At 46.9% G+C, this 21,457-nt stretch overlaps 1 protein-coding gene across 5 annotated transcripts in view; it reads left to right on the top strand.

Moving 5' to 3' along the window:
- LOC117756702 (nesprin-2-like) overlaps positions 1-21,457 on the top strand; it is a 40,950-nt gene that overhangs the window by 5,376 nt on the left and 14,117 nt on the right. For 4 of the 5 annotated variants that reach the window (XM_034577398.1, XM_034577400.1, XM_034577402.1 and 1 more), the window contains 24 exons: positions 87-281; positions 364-537; positions 636-761; positions 1,744-1,934; positions 2,307-2,445; positions 2,591-2,821; positions 4,226-4,378; positions 4,480-4,656; positions 4,988-5,143; positions 5,308-5,451; positions 6,130-6,300; positions 6,918-7,051; positions 7,150-7,354; positions 7,722-7,904; positions 8,261-8,368; positions 9,153-9,307; positions 9,795-9,942; positions 10,244-10,338; positions 10,732-10,963; positions 11,698-11,892; positions 12,581-12,706; positions 13,283-13,438; positions 14,953-15,111; positions 16,311-16,477. In XM_034577398.1, the coding sequence (XP_034433289.1) occupies positions 87-281; positions 364-537; positions 636-761; positions 1,744-1,934; positions 2,307-2,445; positions 2,591-2,821; positions 4,226-4,378; positions 4,480-4,656; positions 4,988-5,143; positions 5,308-5,451; positions 6,130-6,300; positions 6,918-7,051; positions 7,150-7,354; positions 7,722-7,904; positions 8,261-8,368; positions 9,153-9,307; positions 9,795-9,942; positions 10,244-10,338; positions 10,732-10,963; positions 11,698-11,892; positions 12,581-12,706; positions 13,283-13,438; positions 14,953-15,111; positions 16,311-16,477 (3,920 nt within the window). The remainder of the gene's footprint in view (positions 1-86; positions 282-363; positions 538-635; positions 762-1,743; positions 1,935-2,306; positions 2,446-2,590; positions 2,822-4,225; positions 4,379-4,479; positions 4,657-4,987; positions 5,144-5,307; positions 5,452-6,129; positions 6,301-6,917; positions 7,052-7,149; positions 7,355-7,721; positions 7,905-8,260; positions 8,369-9,152; positions 9,308-9,794; positions 9,943-10,243; positions 10,339-10,731; positions 10,964-11,697; positions 11,893-12,580; positions 12,707-13,282; positions 13,439-14,952; positions 15,112-16,310; positions 16,478-21,457) is intronic. The other variant, XM_034577403.1, reaches the window with a different exon arrangement.

Raw genomic sequence — 21,457 nt, forward strand, 5'->3', positions numbered from 1 at the left:
TGCTTTTCACTCCTGGGTTTGGTGTTTAGAAATGTAACTGCAGCTGAATAAGAGACGATTCTGTGTCTCGCCCCTCCTGTGTGCAGGGTGAGCTGGACACGTCTCTGGGGGGTGTTGGCTCCTGCTGTGAGGAGCTGAGGAGCAGCGTGGAGCTGCAGCAGCTGTACGAGCGGCTGGTCCTCAGCCTGGAGGAGCTGCTCACTCTGGGCTCTGAACGCCTCACGCCTGACCCGGAGCTCCAGAGCAGAGCTCAGCTCCAGCAGCAGCTCAGCGCTCACACGGTCAGTGTGTGGGAGGCTGAGAAGGTGTTTAATACAACTTACAAACTTCATCTTCAACACAAAGCTCTGTTTCTCTCATCAGAAGTTCTTCCAGTTCCTGGGCCATCACTCCAGGACCCTGCAGTACCTGACCTGGAGACTCCCAGAGGACGCCCTCCAGAGGCGGGACGGTGTCACGACGGGCCTGCAGGACGAGGTGGCCCGACAGCAGCAGCGTGCTCTGGAGAAAGGAACCAGGATGCAGGAAACATTACAGGTAGATACTTTGACAACAAACAGTTTTTTATATTCAAACACTGGAAACTCTGAACAAAGCTTTATTCGGGACCTCTGACATCATCCTTTGTGCCTCAGGTGTGGTGTCAGTGGGAGGAGGACGTGGCCTGGGCCGAGTCCCTGCTGAAGGAAACTGCATCTCCCAGGATGCACCAGGGGGGTGACAGTGAGGAGCTGTTATCTGAGGAGCTCTCTGGCCTCCAGGTAATTTGTGTTAATACATGTGTTCTTCCGGACCGACACGGGGGTAATTCTGATTTACCAACAGACCGGAGGACAGAGTGCATTTTGCAATTTTCCGTTGTGCTCATTTGGGCGCTCTCTGCATGCCGTACTTTGTCCATGGCACTCAACGGCCTAATTGGCTCAATTACACACAAGCGGATTGGTTGTTTTCTGTAGGGGAACATGATGTTCCTGGACTTTGATGTGAGTTATTCGCCGAGCAGAGGCTTAGACTAGAATTCATTTGGGTTCATGTCCCTCGGTGCTCGGCTGTGGGATTGGAAACATTACTGAGGCGGACGAGGAGCAGCTGAAGTTAATGAAAACTAACCTGCTGTCTAGAATCATCTCTTATGGAACTTAAGCTTTAGTTTGAAGCTGCTTTCAGACGTGCTCAAAAATCCAGACATTTTCCAGAGGTTCTGTATGTGAGAACACAAACATACGAGTCAGTTGCTCTGGATACTTTTCTGTAACCTTTCCTGCAGCACCTGTGTGTCTGTAAAATGTTTGAATTAGTCCAAGTGAAAATACAGCGAGTGGACGTGTTGATGAGGTTTCTAACACGTGACGGACGTGAAACTGGAAGAACACAAACATCTCAGGATGAAGAAGAGGAGCCGTACACGTAGAAGACGAAGACGTCCACTTGGAAACACGAGGAGGTTCCAGATCTTTTGGTGCTGAGGGCCGACGCCGGTGTGGATGAGCTGTAAACAACAACACTGATCTTTCCACAGCAGAGTTTATACGTCATGTCCGGCCTCCTGCTGCTCTACAGGCTCCGCCCCTGCTGCTCTACAGGCTCCGCCCCCCGCCTGGATGTTCCCCTGTGTTTAGCTCTTCACATTTTTTAAAGACACTCCCTCTCTGAGTAAAACTTGAAACAAACTAAATCCAGTTTAACACTTTGGCTAAGTTCCAGCTGAATGTAAAGTCCTGTTCCTTTGCTCGGCCGCAGTTTGGAGAAGTTCTGCAGGCGAACGCGGCGCGGTTCAGTCGGGCGCTGGAGGCGGGGCTACGGCTGCAGAGGTGGGGCTGTAAGGGAGTGGGTGTGGCCACCAGTGAGCTGGAGGCCCGATGGAGAGCCGAGCGCCAGAGAGCGGACAGTGAACGCACCACGCACGACCGGGAGAGGAAACTGAGCAACAGGTGAGAGACGAGAAGAAAAGTTTGAATCTGTTCTTAATTTATGAAAACATAAGATATTCCACACATTTTAATACATAGTTTTGTTTTAATTCAAATTTCATAAATTTAATCCTTCCCTATATTCTCTATTAAAACTCTTCCTTCCTGTGAAGTTAATTTTTATAATCATGTTTCCTAATTTAGCAGAAATGCAAAATATTTGTATTAATAAACACCTATTGCACTTATACAAAATACCTATCAAGACTATGAAAAGTAAAAGTCTTGAGTTAAGATTTCTAAATGAAACATTTGCTTAAATTAACAGTTATTTCGCTGACAGTGTTTTGTGGCCGATGCTTTCATCACATTTGAAATGTTCCTGACCAACAGGTTTGTTCGTGTCTCTGCGGCTCTGAGCGACTGGACGCTCGAGGCCAGAGAGCTGATGAGCAGATGGAGTCCGTTCGGTGTCGCAGCCTCGGAGGAGATGGATGTGGATCAGAGACACGAGCACTTCCTGCAGTGTGTGGTAAGACGGAGCTGGAGGACAAACTCGTGTGTCTGTACCTGCTTTGGTGTAGAATACTGAATATTAAAGACTGCATGCAGCACGGAAGCATCTTTTCCAATGTGACTCGTGCAGAACAGAATATAACTAAACCTTTTGACCTCAGGCTTTGAGGAAGCAGCTGGAGTCCAGATGTGACCTGAAGGTGTCTGTGATCGGAGCCGGTTCTCAGCTGCTTCAACTGAGGGAAGCGGTCGGACGCTCGGACTCAAACGTGGACGACAGAGAGACTTCGGACCCACGTCTCTGCTCCATCGTCTCCCAGCTCCGACAGACGGAGGCGGACTGGTCCAGTCTGGTCGCTGAGGTTCCTGTCGTCCAGAGAGCGCTGCACCAGGTGAGGAGGTTCTGCATGTGGAGGTAAAACACAGGATTCACCAGAGGAGAGCGTCAGGGTTTTAAATGAGGAATTAACAAAGGTGATTCTATCAGTTTCTTTGCTTTTTACTTTTTTCTGAACATTTACTGACTTTTTAATTGTTTTTAAATTGAAGCTGAATTTAGTTTAGCTTCATTTCAGACTCACTGGTCTGTACGAGTCCATTAAAGACACATAGAGACATTTATTCCAGTGTTTACAAAAAGAAGTGGTGTCTCCGCTGGAGGGAATTTCTTAAAATGTCTCACACACATTCACTTAGACTCAAGGATACAGTGAAGTGTTTCTGTTCCAAACCTGAGCTGCTAAAATGCCAAATTTGTGAAAACTATAAAAACCGAACCAGAGCACAAACACTGACCACGACAACAAGAAGAGAACAAGAGCGTTTCTCCTCCTGTGTCTCTAAGGTCAGAGTTTCCCTGCAGCCTCGCACAGTTTCCACAAACCGTCCTGCTGCAGTCGTCCTGTCACCAATTAACGTCCCACTGTGCAGCACAAAGACAGAATCCTGAGGACTCTTCTCTTCTCCTTCACCTTCATCCTTGTCTTCCTCTCTCTCTCTCCTCCAAGCTCTGCCTCTCTGTCTCTCCCCTCTCAGCGCTCCTCCTCCTCTTCCTCTCCTTCATCCCTCTTCATCTTCCTCTTCCTGCTGTCATTATTATTTTCTCGTCTCTCTCTACCGCTCTTCAGGTTCATTCTCTCCCTCACCTCCAGTCTCAGGTTTTGAGTTTGTTTCAGATTCATTTCCTACAAACGAACAGATAAACTCACACAATTTAAGAGAATCACACGAATCTTGATTGTTTTTTTTCAACATTATTTATTCGTTAGGCAACATTTAATCAGTTTTCTCAGTCTGCAGACATTTTAATTCTATGATTTGCGGCTGTTTACTTTGACACACACACACGTAGAGAAGCCAACAACCTATGTACATTGTTTATTTATCATTTAAACACATGGTGAACTTTGACCTGCGACATTCGCTTGCGTGTGTGTAACCGCGCCCTAACACGGTACTAAACAAATCCATAAAAACATATTCAAACAGCCAGGGTTTGTGATGTCACAAACCCTTGAAACCAATCAGCTTGTGCCTGGACCTCAGCAGCTGGAAACAGCTCCTAACCTGCAGGTGGCGCTGTGAGGGCGTGGAGATGAGGAGCAGGGACGGGGCCTTATTCGCGTATTCATAGATCTCAGTTACAAAATGTGGACGGAAGGTGTAGATTAATTCATTTGAAATAATTTGTGAGGATAAAACTCAATTAAAGTCTGGACTCAAAAACGATAAAACATTCATCCCTATTTTAAAAATGTCAGTGAACCCTGACATCGTTTCCTCCTCCTCCCCCTCAGCGTTGGATGGAGATGCTGACCCAGCAGGGGGCGCTGCAGGAGCTGCAGGTCTGGCTCGGAGCTGCAGAGTCCCGGCTGCAGGAGGATCGCAGCAGCATCAACCGAACATCGTCCACTCTCACTGATCTCAAGCAGCAACTGAGATCCTGCCAGGTAGAGAAGAGCTGAAACATCCTGATTAATCAATGAATGAATGTGTTCAGTCAGTGCTGAGGTGTTTCTGCTCCGCTCTCCGTCCACGACCTTCCTCTCAGGAGTGTGAGGTGGAGCTGTCGGCCCATCAGGCCACACTGGACCTCGTGAACCAGCCATCGCAGACCTGCAGTACCGAGGGTGGCCAGACGGGGCGCTACGATCAGAACCAGTTCGCAGAGGACCAGGGTCGCCTCAACCACCAGTGGCTCCGGTTACAGGGGACGCTCAACTCTCAGGTGAGACAAGCCCGACTCAAGGGCCCGACCTTCAGCCGCATCACATGGTCTTCATCAGTGGGTGGAGTTAACTCTGTCGTCATGGAGATGGAATCTATGTTAGCTTGAAAACTGTAGTTTGACAAATGAATTCCAACTTTCAGGATTTCAAAGCCTCAAAGTTTGACATTGTTATTCTAATAAATGAGATTTGAGTTCTGGTTCCTTAAAATACATAAATAATAATACCAAAAAATCACTCTTAAATAAATGTTAACTAATCTTTATCGTTGTATAATAATTTAATTCAGTTTCATTACGTGTCTGACTGTGTGTTTTCTGTGATTTCCAGATCCAGGAGCTGGAGCAGGATTTGCGGAGCAGAGCGGAGCGAGAGGCTCGACTGCAGCAGATCAACATCTGGATCACAGAGCAGAACCTCTGGATGGACTCGGCCCAGACGCCGAGCAGCCGGACGGAGCTGCAGAGGAGCGTCACCCGCTGCCAGGTCAGGAGTCACATCTGTACGCTCACATCTGGGCAGACAACCACAACACTCTGAACTACAACTTGTATCTCACTCCCGAAGACGAGACGGCTTTTAGAAAGAAAAGTAAAAGCTTCCACATCTAAGTCTGCATATTGAAATCCACTCCTGTGTGTGTGTGTCAGGACCTGGAGGAGAAGATCCGGCAGAAAGCTGCAGCTCTTCAGGAGCTGAGAGAGAAACTCTGTGATGGACGAGGAGACGACGGCAGTGACTTTATCTCTCAGATCGAGAAATCCATCCAGATGTGTGCAGATCTCACACAGCGGGTCAGTAACACATAGAACCAGAGTCTCTGTGGTTCTGAACTCAAACCGACGTGTGGAGCTGTCTCTGTGTCTCTGTGTCTCTGTGTCTCTGTTTCTCTGTGTCTCTGTTTCTCTGTGTCTCTGTTTCTCTGTGTCTCTGTTTCTCTGTTTCTCTGTTTCTCTGTGTCTCTGTTTCTCTGTCTCTGTTTCTCTGTGTCTCTGTGTCTCTGTTTCTCTGTGTCTCTGTGTCTCTGTTTCTCTGTGTCTCTGTGTCTCTGTCTCTCTGTGTCTCTGTTTCTCTGTGTCTCTGTGTCTCTGTTTCTCTGTGTCTCTGTGTCTCTGTCTCTCTGTTTCTCTGTTTCTCTGTGTCTCTGTGTCTCTGTTTCTCTGTGTCTCTGTGTCTCTGTGTCTCTGTTTCTCTGTGTCTCTGTGTCTCTGTGTCTCTGTGTCTCTGTTTCTCTGTGTCTCTGTGTCTCTGTGTCTCTGATTCTCTGTTTCTCTGTGTCTCTGTGTCTCTGTTTCTCTGTGTCTCTGTGTCTCTGTGTCTCTGTTTCTCTGTGTCTCTGTTTCTCTGTCTCTGTTTCTCTGTTTCTCTGTGTCTCTGTGTCTCTGTGTCTCTGTTTCTCTGTGTCTCTGTTTCTCTGTGTCTCTGTGTCTCTGTGTCTCCGTCTCACTGGATCCTCTCCTCGTCTTCTCCAGAGTGACTCGGTGAAGCTGAGGCTGATCCCGGCTCAGCAGCTGTGGGACCGCGTGGAGACGAGTCTGAATCAGATGAAGCTGAAAACACTGAGCGTGTCTCAGACTCTGGTTTATCACAGCGACCCTCAGCTCTGCCTGCAGGCGCACAGGCGTCTGCATGAACGGCTGCAGGTACGAAACCATTTCAATCTGTTAGACCCAGGTTTTTATTTAGATCTGCATCAAATCACAGATTTTATTTCATCGAGTTCCAGAATTTATTACTAGGGAAATGGGTGAAAATGTCATTTGTCTGTTTAAAAGACGTTTTCTTTCTTGGCTCCATCCTTTCACCAAATTTACAAACATTTAACATCTTCAGTGTTTTAATGGTTGTTTTTAAAACTGAAAGTCTTGGGAACATGTGACTGTTCGTGCTGCTGCTGTTTTGCATCTTCATTTATGTTTGAGAGGACGTTTTCTCTCTCGATACTTTAATATTTAATAATTACTTCTTATCGTGGTTCAGTCAAAAGGGATTGGTTTTTTAGTTGGGCAGCATCAGACATTTAAACTCAAGGTGAACTTGTCAGAGGTTTTAGTTCCAAGTTTCCATTTATCTCATCCACATTAGATACAAACTCAAATACTAGGTTATAACATGTAAAGTAAAAATGTCTTGTTTATTTGATTTAATAATGTATTTAAATGAAAGCTTCTTGTGTTCATGTGCAGAATCGTTAATGATTCATGTTCAACTCCTGATAACTGATGTGTTGTTGTGTTGTTGTGTTGTTGTGTTGAATCAGCTTCTTCACGAGGAGACAGAAGCTGCAGAGTCTCTGAGGGACGAGCTGAGTCAAACCGTCTCGTCCCTCAGAGACATCATCAGTCCTGAGGCTGCTGCGCTTCTCACCGAGCAGCTGGACAGACACACACACAGGTGAGACACACACACACACACACACACACAAACACAACACAACACAACACAACACAACACAACACAACACAACACACACTCACTCTCCTGTTTTTCAGTTGGGCCGTGGCGTCTGGATCTGTGCACCAGCAGCTCCAGAGGAGTCAGGGGGTCCTGCAGGTCTGGGAGGTGCACGGGCGTCTGGAGGCGTCTTTCTCCCGACAGCTGCAGCAGCTGCAGAGCGACGTCACGTCCGCTCTGAGCGCGGCGCCTGCAGAGGACAACAGCACGGAGCAGGTCGCTGTCAAGGTGGACAAGCTTCAGGTGAGAGGGAAAGACATGCACAAGGGAAACGTTTCAGCACGAACGAATCTGACATGAAAACAGGAAAAATCCCAAACACGACCTTTAAGTTTGTCACAGATCCAGTGTCTTATGTCACATTTCTACATTTTGGAGACTGAAGTGTGATTGAGCCCATTTGAGCTTTATTTAACAATAACTATGTCATGTTTTTGTTTTGAAGCAATATCTCCATGTAATTGTATTTGAGATCTGCAATAAAGATAATTTATTACTTTAGAAACCTTTTGTTTTCCAAATCGCTGAACCAGAGTCTGTCTCTGTTTCCTCACCATCAGTTCTTTCTCAGACTCTTCAGATGAACTTTTCCTCTTCAATCTGTTTCCAGAGTCTCCTGCAGAGGGCGGACACTTCGCAGTCTGACCTGCAGGGGGTGCTGGAGGCCTCCAAGGACTTGACGAGTCACCTGGAACCTTCGGCTGCTGCTCTGGTCCAATCCCAGAGCAGGGTGTTGACACGTGGTGTCCTGCAGCTCGTCCAGAAGCTCACAGGGGAACTGGGTCAGCTGCAGGTACAAGTCCATGAAGGAATCTTCTTCTTTCTGTGGATTTACAGCTTTTTATTGTAACTTTATGCTTATTTTACTTCTCCATAACCTGCTTGTGATTCAAAACTGTTGTTTCGTTGCTTCTAAATAATAATTTATTCACTTTATTGTCATTTTTCCATTGTTTTTAAAGTGTAATTCCATTTAGAAGATAGATTTTCAAGGCATCTTTATGTTCTTGTGCACATTTTAGCACAGACTCTGTGATATGTAGCTCTTCAGATGTTTCCCAGCCGGACACGGCCTCAGTGCATGAGCGTCACTGTGGCCTAGGAATTAACCCACAAAGGTCACGGGGTCGTGTTGTCGTGTGTGTGTAGGAGGAGCTGAGGCGGCTGCAGGACTTTGGAGGCGTCCTGGAGTCAGTGGAGAGAAACCTGGAGGTTTGGACGCAGCGTCTGGACAACGTGGCTCAGGCAGGAGACCAGGTGAGACGCCCTGAAGGGACTTTGTGAATGAACAGCTTCATCGAGGTGGAGTCACGATAACTCTTCTTTATTATTATTATGATTCAAGCTTTATTTGAACAGATTAGAGAATAATCTTTAATTTCTTGGAACAAATCTGAAAAATTGCGGCTGTCTTTGTTTTATTCAAGACAAATTATTTAGTTTAAAGATGTTTTTGGAGCCAGGCCTCATTTTTTTTACTCTTATTAAAAACACTGATCTGTTATAACCTTATTTTTATTTGACTTTTTCTCAACAATGTCACAAAGTGCTAAACAAAAAAAGGTAAAAATAAAAACCAGACAAGGCACTTGACTAAAGGGACATAAGAGATAAAACCTTGACAATTACTAAAATAAAACAAATGAAAACATTATTAAATAAATGGAAATCAAACATTCTCAAACTCTTTCAGAAAGAGAAAGATTTTATCATGAAGATATTTAACTTTCCACTTTTCCTGTGAACTTTATTTTCACCTCATTTCGACCCGAGTGAGTTTGTTTTCACGACTTCTGTTTCCAACGTCGAGACAATCCACAGAATTTCATTTTAAATCATGGTTTGTTGCAGCGGAAATTAATTGATTCTCTGAACGTTTGACTCTGTCTGTGAGTCGTTACTCAAACTGAGGACTCAACAGGGACAGGAGACGACAGACGTGTCTGTAGGGCGTCTGTAGCGTGTCGTGTTTTGATGCCATGTGCTGCAGTCCAGACGGCTGTGATCCCTCTGAGTCTCTGATGCCTCCGTGTGTTTCCAGTCCGGCCTCCTGGAGCTGAGCGGCCGGTCTGCTGACCTGGACGTGCTCAACGAGCTGAGCCGCAGCCTGACGCCGGGCGACGCCGCGGCACGACGCCTGCAGCGCCTCAACCGGCGCTGGGCCGACGCCGCCGCCAGAGCTGAGGAGGCCTGCAGGTCAGTGAGGGAGCAGATCCGAGCACACGAGGTTTAACACTGTGCTGGAGTGAAGCTTCACTGAATTCAATCAGATGACATAACTCACATCGATGGATTGAACTGAATCGATTCTTTAGTGAATAAAACGTCAGAAAACGATGAAGAAATGAACTAAAACTCATCGTGTGAACAGAAAAGCAGCAAATCCTCACGAAGCTGAAACCAGAAAATAATGATTATTACATATAATATTCTGTCAATAGTTATTGTTGAATGTTAGTGATTAACACTGACCTGAATGAAAAGGATGAAAACCTCACAGTCAAACTAAAACTCCAAATTCCCTAAATCTAAGGTTTGATCAGATTTGTGACAGCAAATGGTTTATAAAGCAAAATCAAATCTTCTAACAAGCAATTTTTCTCAGAGGAATCGTTGCTTTTATTAAACTAAAACTAGATATGTACACCTGAAGTTAAATGAGTGTTGTGTGTGGCCTGTGCAGTGAGCTGCAGACGGAGTCGCTGAGGCAGCAGAGCTTCGAGCAGAAGTGTGAGAGCTGGATGTCCTTCCTGCAGAGGATGGAGGACGGTCTGGCTGTGGACGTGGCCGGATCGTACGCCGGCCTGCGGCAGCAGCTCTGCACACACAAGGTATCGAACACGAGTAACAGACTCACGGACACTCCGCTGTCCCTCTGCGGAGCCCAGACCTCCACCCAACAGTCCCCTATCAAGCTGAGCCATATCACGCACTGATCCTGGGTCTGCTCCTTTGTCCAGATGCTCGTTGATAAATGTCTCATCCTTCCACCGAGTCTGATGGAAATCTGTTCAGTAGACTTTGTGTAATCCTGCCAACAAACAAATCGACACACGGGGTGAAAACATCACCGTCCTCGTGGAGGTGGAAAGTCCCAGAGACGTAACCCCGGTGTCTCCTGGTGTGTTTCAGCGGTTCCAGGCCGAGCTGTCCACCGGTCACCAGATCCTCCACTCGGTCATCACTGAAGCTCTGCACCTGCTGCAGAGAGGAGAGGTGGACGACAGGTAACCGATCACATTGTAATTCAGAAGAAGAATTGTGTCTGACATACGTGCGTCCTGTCGTCATCACTACGTGGGCGGAGTCGAACTGTACTTGACTCTGATTGGTCTGACCGATCCTTTCTGACCTTTCACACCAAACCAGGTGTGAATAAGCCGTCAAGCGTCTCCTTTATGTAAAGACAGGAAGAGACAGAGCTTTTGTTTTGATCTCAGGAGGTGAAAAGGTCAAACTTTGATTTAATCTTCTTTGCTTTCAGCTCCTGTCGATTCAATGTTTGAGTTCAAAGAGAAATGTTTCCTTCAGATTTTCACGGTCTCCAGAGGCTGAATCGTTATTGACTTTTCATCTTGAGCCACGAGAAGGTCAAACACACGATGTCTCCGTGTTTTCAGGAGTGACTTCATCCTGAAGCTGGCCCAGCTCAGGGAGCACTGGCAGGGGGCGGTGCAGCGAGCCGACCAGCGGCGCTCCCTGGTGGAGGGGCTGGTGAGGCACTGGCACCTGTACAACCGCAGCCTGAAGAAGCTGCAGAAGTTCCTGTCGGACACGCACGCCCTGCTGCCCCCCACCGGGCCCCCCCGCTGCAGCCTGCAGCAGCTCAGGCGCTCGCTGAGAGACCTGCAGGTGGGAACCAGGAATCAGTCATTACTTATTATTTATCAAGCTTTAACCCTCTGGGGTCTTAGGGCATTTTCTCAATTTGTACATGTCTTTAACTTTTTGCTGGCTGTACTGTAGCATGATACCACTGTTTATTATCATTGACATATTAATAAACATCTAGAAATCTTGATTTAGACACGCGGGTGCATCAGAGCGTTAAATCTGGAGTACTGTATGTGTGTATTTAATCCAAATACAAGATTTCACTCAGAAATACTTATATCCCATAATTATACAGTCAAGACTGCACTTACTCACTTATCTACTAATATCCAGACTTTTACAAACCCAGAAAATGCTGAAAATGGTTATTTTGTGTATTTCCAAACGTGTAAAAGTTCCCTGCAGAGAGTTGATATTCACTGAGACGTTGATTTATTCCGATTGAGACCAGTCGTCACCACAGACACAAGCAGAGAGAAACCAGAAGCTTAAAGGCTCGTTAAAGATTCAGAGATCTGTTGATTGCATTTCCCTGAAAAGAAAGAGATGAGATGAGGAAGAGATTTCTCATTGTTTTGAGTCTTTGATGATCATGAAAGGAGGCTGAGGAGATTTGGACTGAATGAAGCTGCAGTAAACTTTCTTTCTCCTGTTGATAGCAACTCATCAGTGAAGGTTCAGACATTTAAACCACAGATAGTTCGTTAGATCGTCGTTTCCTGTTTAACTCGGAGTCTCCTCCTCCTCCTCAGCACACAGAGCTGCTCTTCCAGAGGTATCAGTGCAGTTTCATCCACACTCTGGAGGTCGGCCGCCAGCTCTTTGCCATGGGGGACGAGGACACCCAGACTCAGCTGCAGACGGAGCTGGGGACCCTGCAGGAGGAGTGGGACAGCCTCCACTCTCAGCTGGGCCGGAGGGTGGACCTCACCGAAGCCATCGTCAAGGTACTCGGCCACTTTGGAATGTCTTTAGAAGGTCTTTAGAAGGTCTTTAGAAGGTCTGGAGCATCTCTGGAGCATCTCTGGAGCATCAGCTGCAGGGACATTGGACACATCTGTAAACTCAGACTGAGCAAAACACTGATAACGTACAGGATTATTATTTATTAGAGAAGGAAGTGAGATCCAATCACAATCACAGGACACGTTTAAAATACCTGGTGTGAACTTGTGTGTCCACTTGTGATCCGATCACTCAGGACAGATGTTAAACCAGGTGTGAACGGAGCCAGATTCAGACAGAATGAATAAAATCAAGTTTATTTCACAGACTCAAAGGTGAACATCAGATTTGACACATGAAAATGCACAAAAATACTCAACATTTTCTTAATTTGAATTAATTCAAACGACTCCTGTGTCTTCCTCGCTGCTGCAGCTCGATGTGATTTGTCTTAGTTTTTTATTTTCAACTCATTGGCTGTGGAGACATCTGGATGCTCCGTCCTCCATCTGTCCCCTTGCTCCCCCTGAGCAGCCAAGTTAATCCAATCAGCTTTAATTCACGACAGAAGACGTGTTTAGGAAGCAAAAGACAAAGAGATGCAATCGTTCTCTTGTCTTGTTTGTTTTAAAAAGCCTGTCGCATTGATCGGATCAGTCGGATTCTGATTTGCTTCTCCGTGTGTCTCAGAACTGGGAGCGCTGCGAGGCCGGGCTGGCCGACAGCGACCTGCAGCTGAAGGACGTGAAGACGCTGGTGAACCAGCTGATTCCAGAGTGGGACGAGGAGCTGCAGAGGAACGAGAAACTCAACAAGGTGCTTCTGCAAACACCCGCTCACACGGACACTAACTATTCAAACTAAACCTGCAGAAACTCACAGGCTGTGATGAGTAGAATAAATGAATGAGCCTGCAGGAGTAAACAAGTGTTTGAGCAGTAACAACACACACACACACACACACACACACACACACACACTCACACACTGAGCCTTCAGGCAGTTGGACGAGGGAGGGACATCACTCAAAGTTTCAAAGCCAAGTTGGAAACCAGTTTTACTCACAACTCATCGCCTCCGACCCATCAGAGCCTTTATCCTCCATCGCTTCCCCTCCCTCTGCTGCCCCTCACCCCTCCCCCGGCCCGGCCCTTAATCCTCTCTCTCTCTCTGGGCGTGGAGAACCAGAGAGAGAGAGAGAGAGAGAGAGAGAGAGAGAGTGAGAGAGAGAGAGAGAGAGGAGTGTGAGAGAGAGAGAGAGAGAGAGAAGGGAGTGAGGGGCAGAGAAAGAGAAAGGGGGCCGGCAGTGTCAGGGAGTAGCTGTGGGCGAGTGGAGCTGTGGAGGGGGTCTCTGACAGTTTGTTGTGGTGCTCCCTGTGCTATGGTATGCAGGAGAACGAGGACTCCCTGGTGGACTGGGCCGAGAGCCTGACGGAGCTGAGCACCATGAAGACGGATCTGTCCCAGTACATCATCGCTGACGACGTCCTGCTGCTGCAGGAGCAGGTGGAGCACCTGCACTGTCAGTGGGAGGAGCTGTGCCTCAAGGTGCGTCTGCTGGGTCCATGTGGTTTTTAGGAGATGTTGATTTACTAAATGTTAAAAATGCCACAGAAGTTCACTTTGTCATGTTTTGCTTTAACCAAGTGTGAGTGTATTCACCTCCTTTGCTTAAAAACATTTTTAAAAGCTTTATATTTGAATGTAAATGTGTTTTTCTGGTGTGTAGAGTCCAATTCAACAAGAACAATCATTTGAAGGTGCAGAGATTCATTCAAAGTGCTATTTACTTCTCAAATAGACATTTCCTTTGAGGCAGCAAAACTCAAACTTATTTAAACTTGTTGATGTTGACTCTGAATGAACCTGGAACGTGTGGCTGCATCTTTGGAAACTCAAGCATCTCCCCCATGATTTCACATGTAGTTCTGTGGATGGAGCTTCACAGTGTGAGTTCGGTAAACGCTTTCAGTTGATGTGTTAATCTGGTTTGAGACAAATGAAGTTAAGTCTCCACGGGGAAGTCACTTCAGGAGTTAAGATGGAATCTTTTCTGCACCAGGGACCTGGATTCAAGACCAGAAACACGTCCTCACACTTTCTACCTGTGGACTTGTTGGGTTTTTTTCTTCTTCAACCTGTCGCCTGTCACATCTCCGACATGTTAGTTTGAAGAAGGTGAAGCACGTGGGACCAGCAGCCTGTAGCTGTCACTCACTTTGTGTTTTCAGACGACAGCAGGTCCGACGATTCAGCTCAGAAGTTCGAAGTTTGCTCTGCGGCTAAAAGGCTCAAAGCAGAAACTCAGACTTTTCTAATTCAATCAGAAGTTGAATCTTACAACGTGTTTGTGGTCGTCGTCTCGTCTGCTGCGCAACATGTTGATCTGCATCGGGGCCTTTTTGTGGTTTTAGTGTTAAAAGTCTGATCCTTTAATGTGGAGTGAAGTTAGTAAATCTTGTTGAGTGTTAACAGGGGGAGAGCCACAGGTCTGGGGGGGGGGGGGGGTGTCATTGTGTGAACGAGGGAACAGATGGTGACGGAGGAGAAAAGTTGAAATGAGCCGAGAGGAGCTTTTGTATGAAAATGAGTTTGGGGGAAGGGAAGGTGATCCCACTGTCTTTCACTTTTCTCCGTCAGAGTCACTCGCTCTGTTTCCTCCAGTCAGACGCTCTCTGTCGCCTCCTGGTGAAGAGTCCAGAGAAGTGGACGAGTGCTGCTCTTTGGTTTTCGGTGGAGAAGTCGTGTTGAGATGTAAATGTGCCTTCGCTGAGGAGGTTGTGTCTGTTTGTGCAGCTGCTCTCTGACCTGAAGCTTCCAACACCCTTAGTAACACGTCCGGTTCCTGTCAGAGTGAATCCATGTGAGGCTGCATCCACACCACAACGACGTTTTCAAACTAAAACAGCACCGGCAGCGATTCCAAATTTAAGACTCTGGAGTATTGGGGAATTTAAAATGTTGTTCAGATATGACGACATCAGCAATGAGACGTGCTCACACAGTAACTGAGCATCTTGAAGTGATTAACGCTTGTTTCCGTTCTGCTCTGCGACCCTCAGGTGTCTCTGCGCAAACAGGAGATCGCCGACCGCCTGAACGCCTGGATCATCTTCAACGAGAAGAACAAGGAGCTGTGCGAGTGGCTGACGCAGATGGAGAACAAGGTGCCGAACAGCTCCGACCTCAACATCGAGGAGATGGTGGAGAAGCTCAAGAAGGTACGAGGCTGCGGCAAACATGCACAGTTATGTTAATGACCACAGGTGTGAATGTGAGAGTGAATGTTGGGTCAGCTGTGACCCGGTGACCTGGTGACCCGGTGTCCCCCGTGTCTCTGCCGACATCAGCCGGGATCCAGCTCCTCCTGCGACCCCTGAAGGATGAACTCTAATATGATAACAGCTGGATGGATGAATGGAGCTGTGTGGGAGCATGATGATTAAATATAAAATCATTCATCCGGCCAATTCTCCATGTTTCTGCTGAGTCACATCGATCGAGAAACCGTCTCTGAACAAACTCCTTCAAACTTTATCACTGAAACACACAGTTTGTTTCTGCTGTGTCATGCTTTCAGCTCTGAGCTGCTGTGTGTGTGTGTGGGGGGGGGGGGGGGGGGGGAGCTTTTCAAAGAGCCGTGAATCGTTAAAGAGACGACAGCTGTTTGCAGCTCCAGCGGGGCCACGCGGGTTTGTTTTGTGTTCAACTCAGGGCCCTTTCATTTGTCACGGTGTGTGTCTCTGTGTGTGTGTGTGTGTGTGTGTGTGTGTGTGTGTCTCTGTGTGTGTCTCTGTGTGTGTGTGTGTGTGTGTGAGGATGGGGGGGGGGGATTGGAGGGAAGTAGAAGTTGCTCTGACTTGCTCCTGAAGCCCAAACAACTTATTGCCCCTGCAGGGGGGTTTAACGCTTTTCAACCCCCGGAGCTTTGAATCTTAATGTTTTGCTCCGACAACACTTTCATTTTAAAAAGCATCAACTCTGCCACAGATCTGACGTCTGCTCGACTTCAGGGTTTCAGAGCCACTAGAACAGAGACGTTTGTAAAACTTCCAAAGTTGGAACTTTTCATGACTTTTTTAAAAGAATTTTATATTAGTAAAGAATTCCTCACAGACCAAAAAGAAAAATGTTTACGAGGTGAATTTACTTTTTAAATTGTAGTAATTTGTCTCAAATATAAATGTTACATGAAAACTAACAAGATTATTATTTGAAAGTCTGTGTTTTAAGTTTTATTAATTGTTTCACTATATATAATCTGTATTTATGCTGTTAATGTCAAGACTGACGTGATTAAACTGAATATTTCCACCATCACTTCCTCTGGAAACATGAACTGTCACTTATCCGCGTCTCTTCTTCTTCTTCTTCTTCTTCTTCTTCTTCTTCTCCTTCTTCTTCTTCTGCTCGTCATCAGGATTGTATGGAGGAAATCAACCTATTCAGCGAGAACAAAACGCACCTGAAGCAGCTCGGAGAACAGCTCATCAGCGCCAGCAACAAGACGAAGGAGACGGAGATCAACGACAAGCTGAAGGACATCAACGAGCGCTGGCAGCATCTGTTCGACCACATCGAGGCCAGGTAGGAAGGGAGGGCACAAAGAGAGTCTTGTAGTCCGAGGCTACGTCCTCCCTCTGTGTTCATTTGGAAAGTTTGGAAACACTGTTGATCCTCTCTTAGTTGCGGCTGCGTTTTACTCTGGACGATCAGGGACTTATAGAAACGTTTAGATGATTTCCCATGAAACCTGTTGCTTCTCTCCGTGATTTCAAGACATATCTTGAAGCCAGAATTCCTCTGGTCTCAACACGTGCAGCTTCATCGGTGCATTGTGGGGGAAACAGGAAGAGAGCCCAGCTGTCAGTCCACCGCTGCTGCAGATTAAGGCTCCGAGCCGACAGAGGATAGAGCGATATTATTTCTATTAATCCATAAATGCAGATCTCATTCCAACACACAGAGGAGAGGCGGCTGTGGAGCCCCTGAAATCGTCCGTCCAGCAGCTTAGTGCCACTTTGCTCCCGATCTGCACGAGAGCAGCGTTATGCAATGTGACTGACAGGTGCTCGTGTAGAAGCTGGACGTGAACAGAGACACATGAAACCATCAGCTGTTCCAGGTTTCATTTTACATGATGGGTTCACGTCCTGCTGCCAAAGTTTGAGACGATGAAAAGTTAAATCCTTCTTCCTCCTGCCTGCGTCGTTCTGGGTAGAACCCGTCCAATTTATCTAATGGCTAATATGAAAACCACCATTCTACAGAATAAACAATGCAGAAAAGATTTGCATTTACGTTTAGATTTTACGTTAAAACAGGAAAGAAGAACAAAAATATATCTGCTTATTATGTTATATTCTTTCAGACTTTATTCTAGTGTTTACCTGCAGATTCTAAGAATCTCTGAAACTGAAGAAGTCTCTTGATTGAGATGTGAAACGTCTTCAAGAAACACAAAGGGGTGATGTGTCTCTGGCCCCGTTCACACCTGGTGTTGACGTGTGGCCCCGCCTGCGTCTCGTGATCAGATCTCACTTCCACGCCCTGTATGCAAATAAACGCGTAGATTATTCCGCTTGTAAAGATGCGATGCATGGTGGGACGCAGCGAGGAGAAGAAGAGCTGCTCGCACTTTAAATGACGCCTCCTCTGAACGTGGTCTGGTGGGATTGGATCGCTATCCGACCTGAGTGCGTTCACACCTGAACTCAGAGCTGCCCACTTGTGATCAGATCCCAAAAACCACATGTTGATACCAGGTGTGTACGAACTCCTGAAGGATTCTACTGTTTGCATTTGACCTTCACTTTATTAAAGCATCATCGCTATATTTTAGTTGGAAAACAGGGACTTTGACCCAAAAGGCTGCAATATGAACCTTCTGCTTTCTGTCTGCTGTAGTTTGAATAGTCTAACTCTTGTGTTCTGGATAAGATCGAGGCTGATCTCAGGATCCAGCGTCATGTTCCTCTCGCTCTCCGTCAGTTACTCAGATTCCTCGTGGTGGAACAGGACAGTGGTTCTCACCGTCCTCGCTGTGCGGCAGGACGCACGCAGGGTGGTCGAGTGCACGGACAATTACATCTCCAGCAAACAAACAGGACAGTGGGTTTAAAGTGGTGACTGATAATTGCCTGTTGTGTGACGGTGAAATGATTTCAACGTGCAGCAGTTTGATGAGCAGAGCCTGGGGGGGGGGATGGTGGGTTATCCCCCATGAGAGCGACTTAGATCGGCCATATGGTGACGGCTCGGGACAGACGCCTCAAACTTAGAGAGAAGTGTGATTTCAGAATATATCTCTGAATATATAAGTGGTAACAGAAACTGAGGGTGGATCCTCGGGTCGGTTTCACAGCTGACGGGTCGTTAGTGTGTCGTCCATCTTTAACAAGAGGGAGCATAACGCACAATAGACGCCCTCCTCCCCCCCCCCCCGCCCCCCCCAGGGACGGACCAGTGTAACGAGGCTAAGCCCGTTAATGAGCCGCTGCTGAGGCACGAGCCTCGTGGCTGTGATGGAATGTGCAGCTGTCACTGTCTCATTTACATTGTTCTGATACCAGAGACACAGAAAAGACCTAGTTCAGATTCTCAGTTTGCAGGAAACCGTTAACGGCCGTTACGTCCACTCGCTGGTGTTGAGTCCAAACTGAGAAACCAGCGTCGTTAGTTGGATTCGAAGCTTTGAGATGAATTTTGATTTGAACTCGGTGACTCAAATCTTATCATTTCAGAGGTTTTGATTTAGAATCTGAACCCACAGATTGGAGGCTCGGCCTGAAGCTGGGTGGGGGGGCACTAAGCTGATAAGCGGGGGGAGGGTCCCCACAAGCGGCTTAACATGACCAGGAAGTAATTTCATCATCGTCATATCACACACCTCAAAACCATCAGGTGCACGAACCAATGAAATCAGATCATTCATGATGACACCAAGAATTCTGCCTTATAGAAGTGTGTGTGTGTGTGTGTGTGTGTGTGTGTGTGTGTGTGTGTGTGTGTGTGTGTGTGTGTGTGTGTGTGTGTGTGTGTGTGTGTGTGTGTGTGTGTGTGTGTGTGTGTGTGTGTGTGTGTGTGTGTGTGTGTGTGTGTGCGTAAAAAGTAGCAGACAGGGCTGAAAGTAGATTTGTAGATCAGTGGGCTTCGGCCTTCACTTAACCCCCCCCCCCACCCCCGCCCAGCAGCCTAATCCAGCCAGGCTCCCCCCCCCCCCCCACGACTCTGAGCTCGCGCTGCAGGAAGCTGATTGGAACCAAGGTGCTGATAACTGCTGCACTTTGTTTTTCTTTGCTTCGACTCAGAGTAAATATTAGTTTAGTTGAAGCTGAAGTGGAAAAGCCTAAACATGCAGTACCACTAGTTGCCACTAGATGCAAATATACATCGCTGGAGGCCCAAAAGCATCAAGTCCTGCAACTTAGCGACTTTGGAAAAAGTTGATTCCATTCAGGATTTAAGTCGATTTAACAGCTGATAGAAAACAGTATTTTTGGTTCTCATGTCGTAGTCGTAGATATTCAGCCGCTGATCGATGTTCGCTCGTCTCATGTCTTCCTTCACTTCAGCAGGACCACGACCATCTTCTGAATCTTCCTCTAGAAACCAACACTTCCGACTCTGCCAACGTGTGATCCAGATCGTTGTCTGTAAATAAAGATGGACGACATGACCGCTCCAAAAAAGTGAAGCCAAAACATCTCAGTCGCCCCCTAGTGGCTGGCCACAGTATGCCTCGTCCTTGTCAGCTAAAAGCGTCATAGGACACATAAGTTTGATCTTAGTTATTTGATGTGTCATGGTTGAGACGTCTTGATTGACAGATGAGACTGACTCACAATGGGTCGAGCGTGTTTGATGCCTCGGCTCCACCCCACGACCACTGCTTCGTATTCAAGACGTTTTGGCTTCATTTCCTGAAAGCAGGAGGAAGTGGAGACACGTCAACGTCGTCCATCTTAATTTCCAGTCTTGGACTCGGCACTCCAGCATCACTTGATGGCGTCGGGCTCCATTGACCCACGCTGAATCCTACACGGCTCAGATTTTGTCGCGGTCCACTCCACAGACGTGACGGGATCCTGCGGTCGGTCCCGTTGCCGGAGTCCGGCCGCACTGTGTCACATGTTTGGATAGGCAGTGGATGGGCAGTGGTGGCGTTGGAGAGGAGCTGACTCAGAGGCGCTGATGACCGTCGTGTCCTCGGCCTTTGTCTGCGTCTCGCATCACTAAGTTATGGCAGATGACTGCTGAGGTCTGACTTGCTGGGGGATTAGAAGCGTTGACACTGTCTCGCTGCCTTTGTCCCCCAAAACAAACCGGGTGCTCCGTCACCGGCCCTGCAGCTGCCGTCTGCTGACACCAGCCTTTGTGCCGACGGGCCCTCGGCCTCGGGGGCCACCGGGGGCCACCGTCCTCCCTCCTCATTGTCTGAGTGTAAGATGCACGCGAGGCAGGCGTCTTTTAAAAGACAATCCCCCCCCCCCTCCTCCTCCCTGTCGTCCTCCTCCGTCTCCTCACACCTGGCACATGTGCACATTTACTTCTTTACAGTGTTTTGTGTCTGAATTACAGTTTGTCGAGTCGTTAATTTCAAGTGGAGCTTTTTGCACATTATTTAGTGTCGCGTTGTCGAGCGCTCTAACGCCGACATAAAAGAAATGAAGTGCGCGCTTAATGGACCCTCGTTCTTTTCAAGTGGTCCTATTTTTGGTCGTCATGGTGACGACGTGGAGCTTTCCATGGTGGAACAAGGGATTGTGAACCGGAGGGATGGAGAATCTGAGAATTCATGTCCGAGTGTGAGCGACTGTGACGCCGATATGAGGGTTTTGATTCTAATCTCCACAGATTGAACATCTTCCTAAAAAAGGAGCATAAACAGAGATATAGAACATGATAATATAATTTAACGTCTGTTCTGAAACACTGTGGTTGGAACCTTTGTGTGGGAAACACTTTGGAGCCATGAGTCTGAATCAATTCGAGATAATGCAGTGATTCGAGGATCCTAAAACAAATCCACACTGATACGTTTTCATTTTAAAACTTGTATTGAATAATATAAAGTTATTATTATTATTATTATTATTATTAAGACACCTGAAAACACAATGAATGAATGAACATCAGGCAAAAGGGTTGAATAGAAATGGAAAGATATGAATTAGGCAGCTGATAAATATTTATCTCTATAAATAAATAACGAGAAAACTTATGAAGTGATTCACTCGTAAGAAAAGTGCGAGCGTCTGTTTTCAACATTCAACAGCAAACTAGTTTTTAAAGACACACTGTTAAACTCGCTGCTTGTTTTCAGATGTGCAGCCGCTCCCTGTTTCACACCTGGTGATAAATACCATGTTGGCATCGTGGCCCATGAATGAAACCACCGCAGACGTTATCATAACGGACACTTGTACGTGAATATACCAGAAAGCCATTAGTCCGACACATGGAGGACGTTATGTATCCCAGGTCTGAAAGGAGCTTTAGATTTCTCCATCTTCTCCTCCACCTGTTGCAGCGTCGACCTTCAGACGTGTAATTTATTAGTGCACT

This window comes from Hippoglossus hippoglossus, chromosome 22 (assembly GCF_009819705.1).
Source record: "Hippoglossus hippoglossus isolate fHipHip1 chromosome 22, fHipHip1.pri, whole genome shotgun sequence".
In the NCBI taxonomy this organism is placed as follows: domain Eukaryota; kingdom Metazoa; phylum Chordata; class Actinopteri; order Pleuronectiformes; family Pleuronectidae; genus Hippoglossus; species Hippoglossus hippoglossus.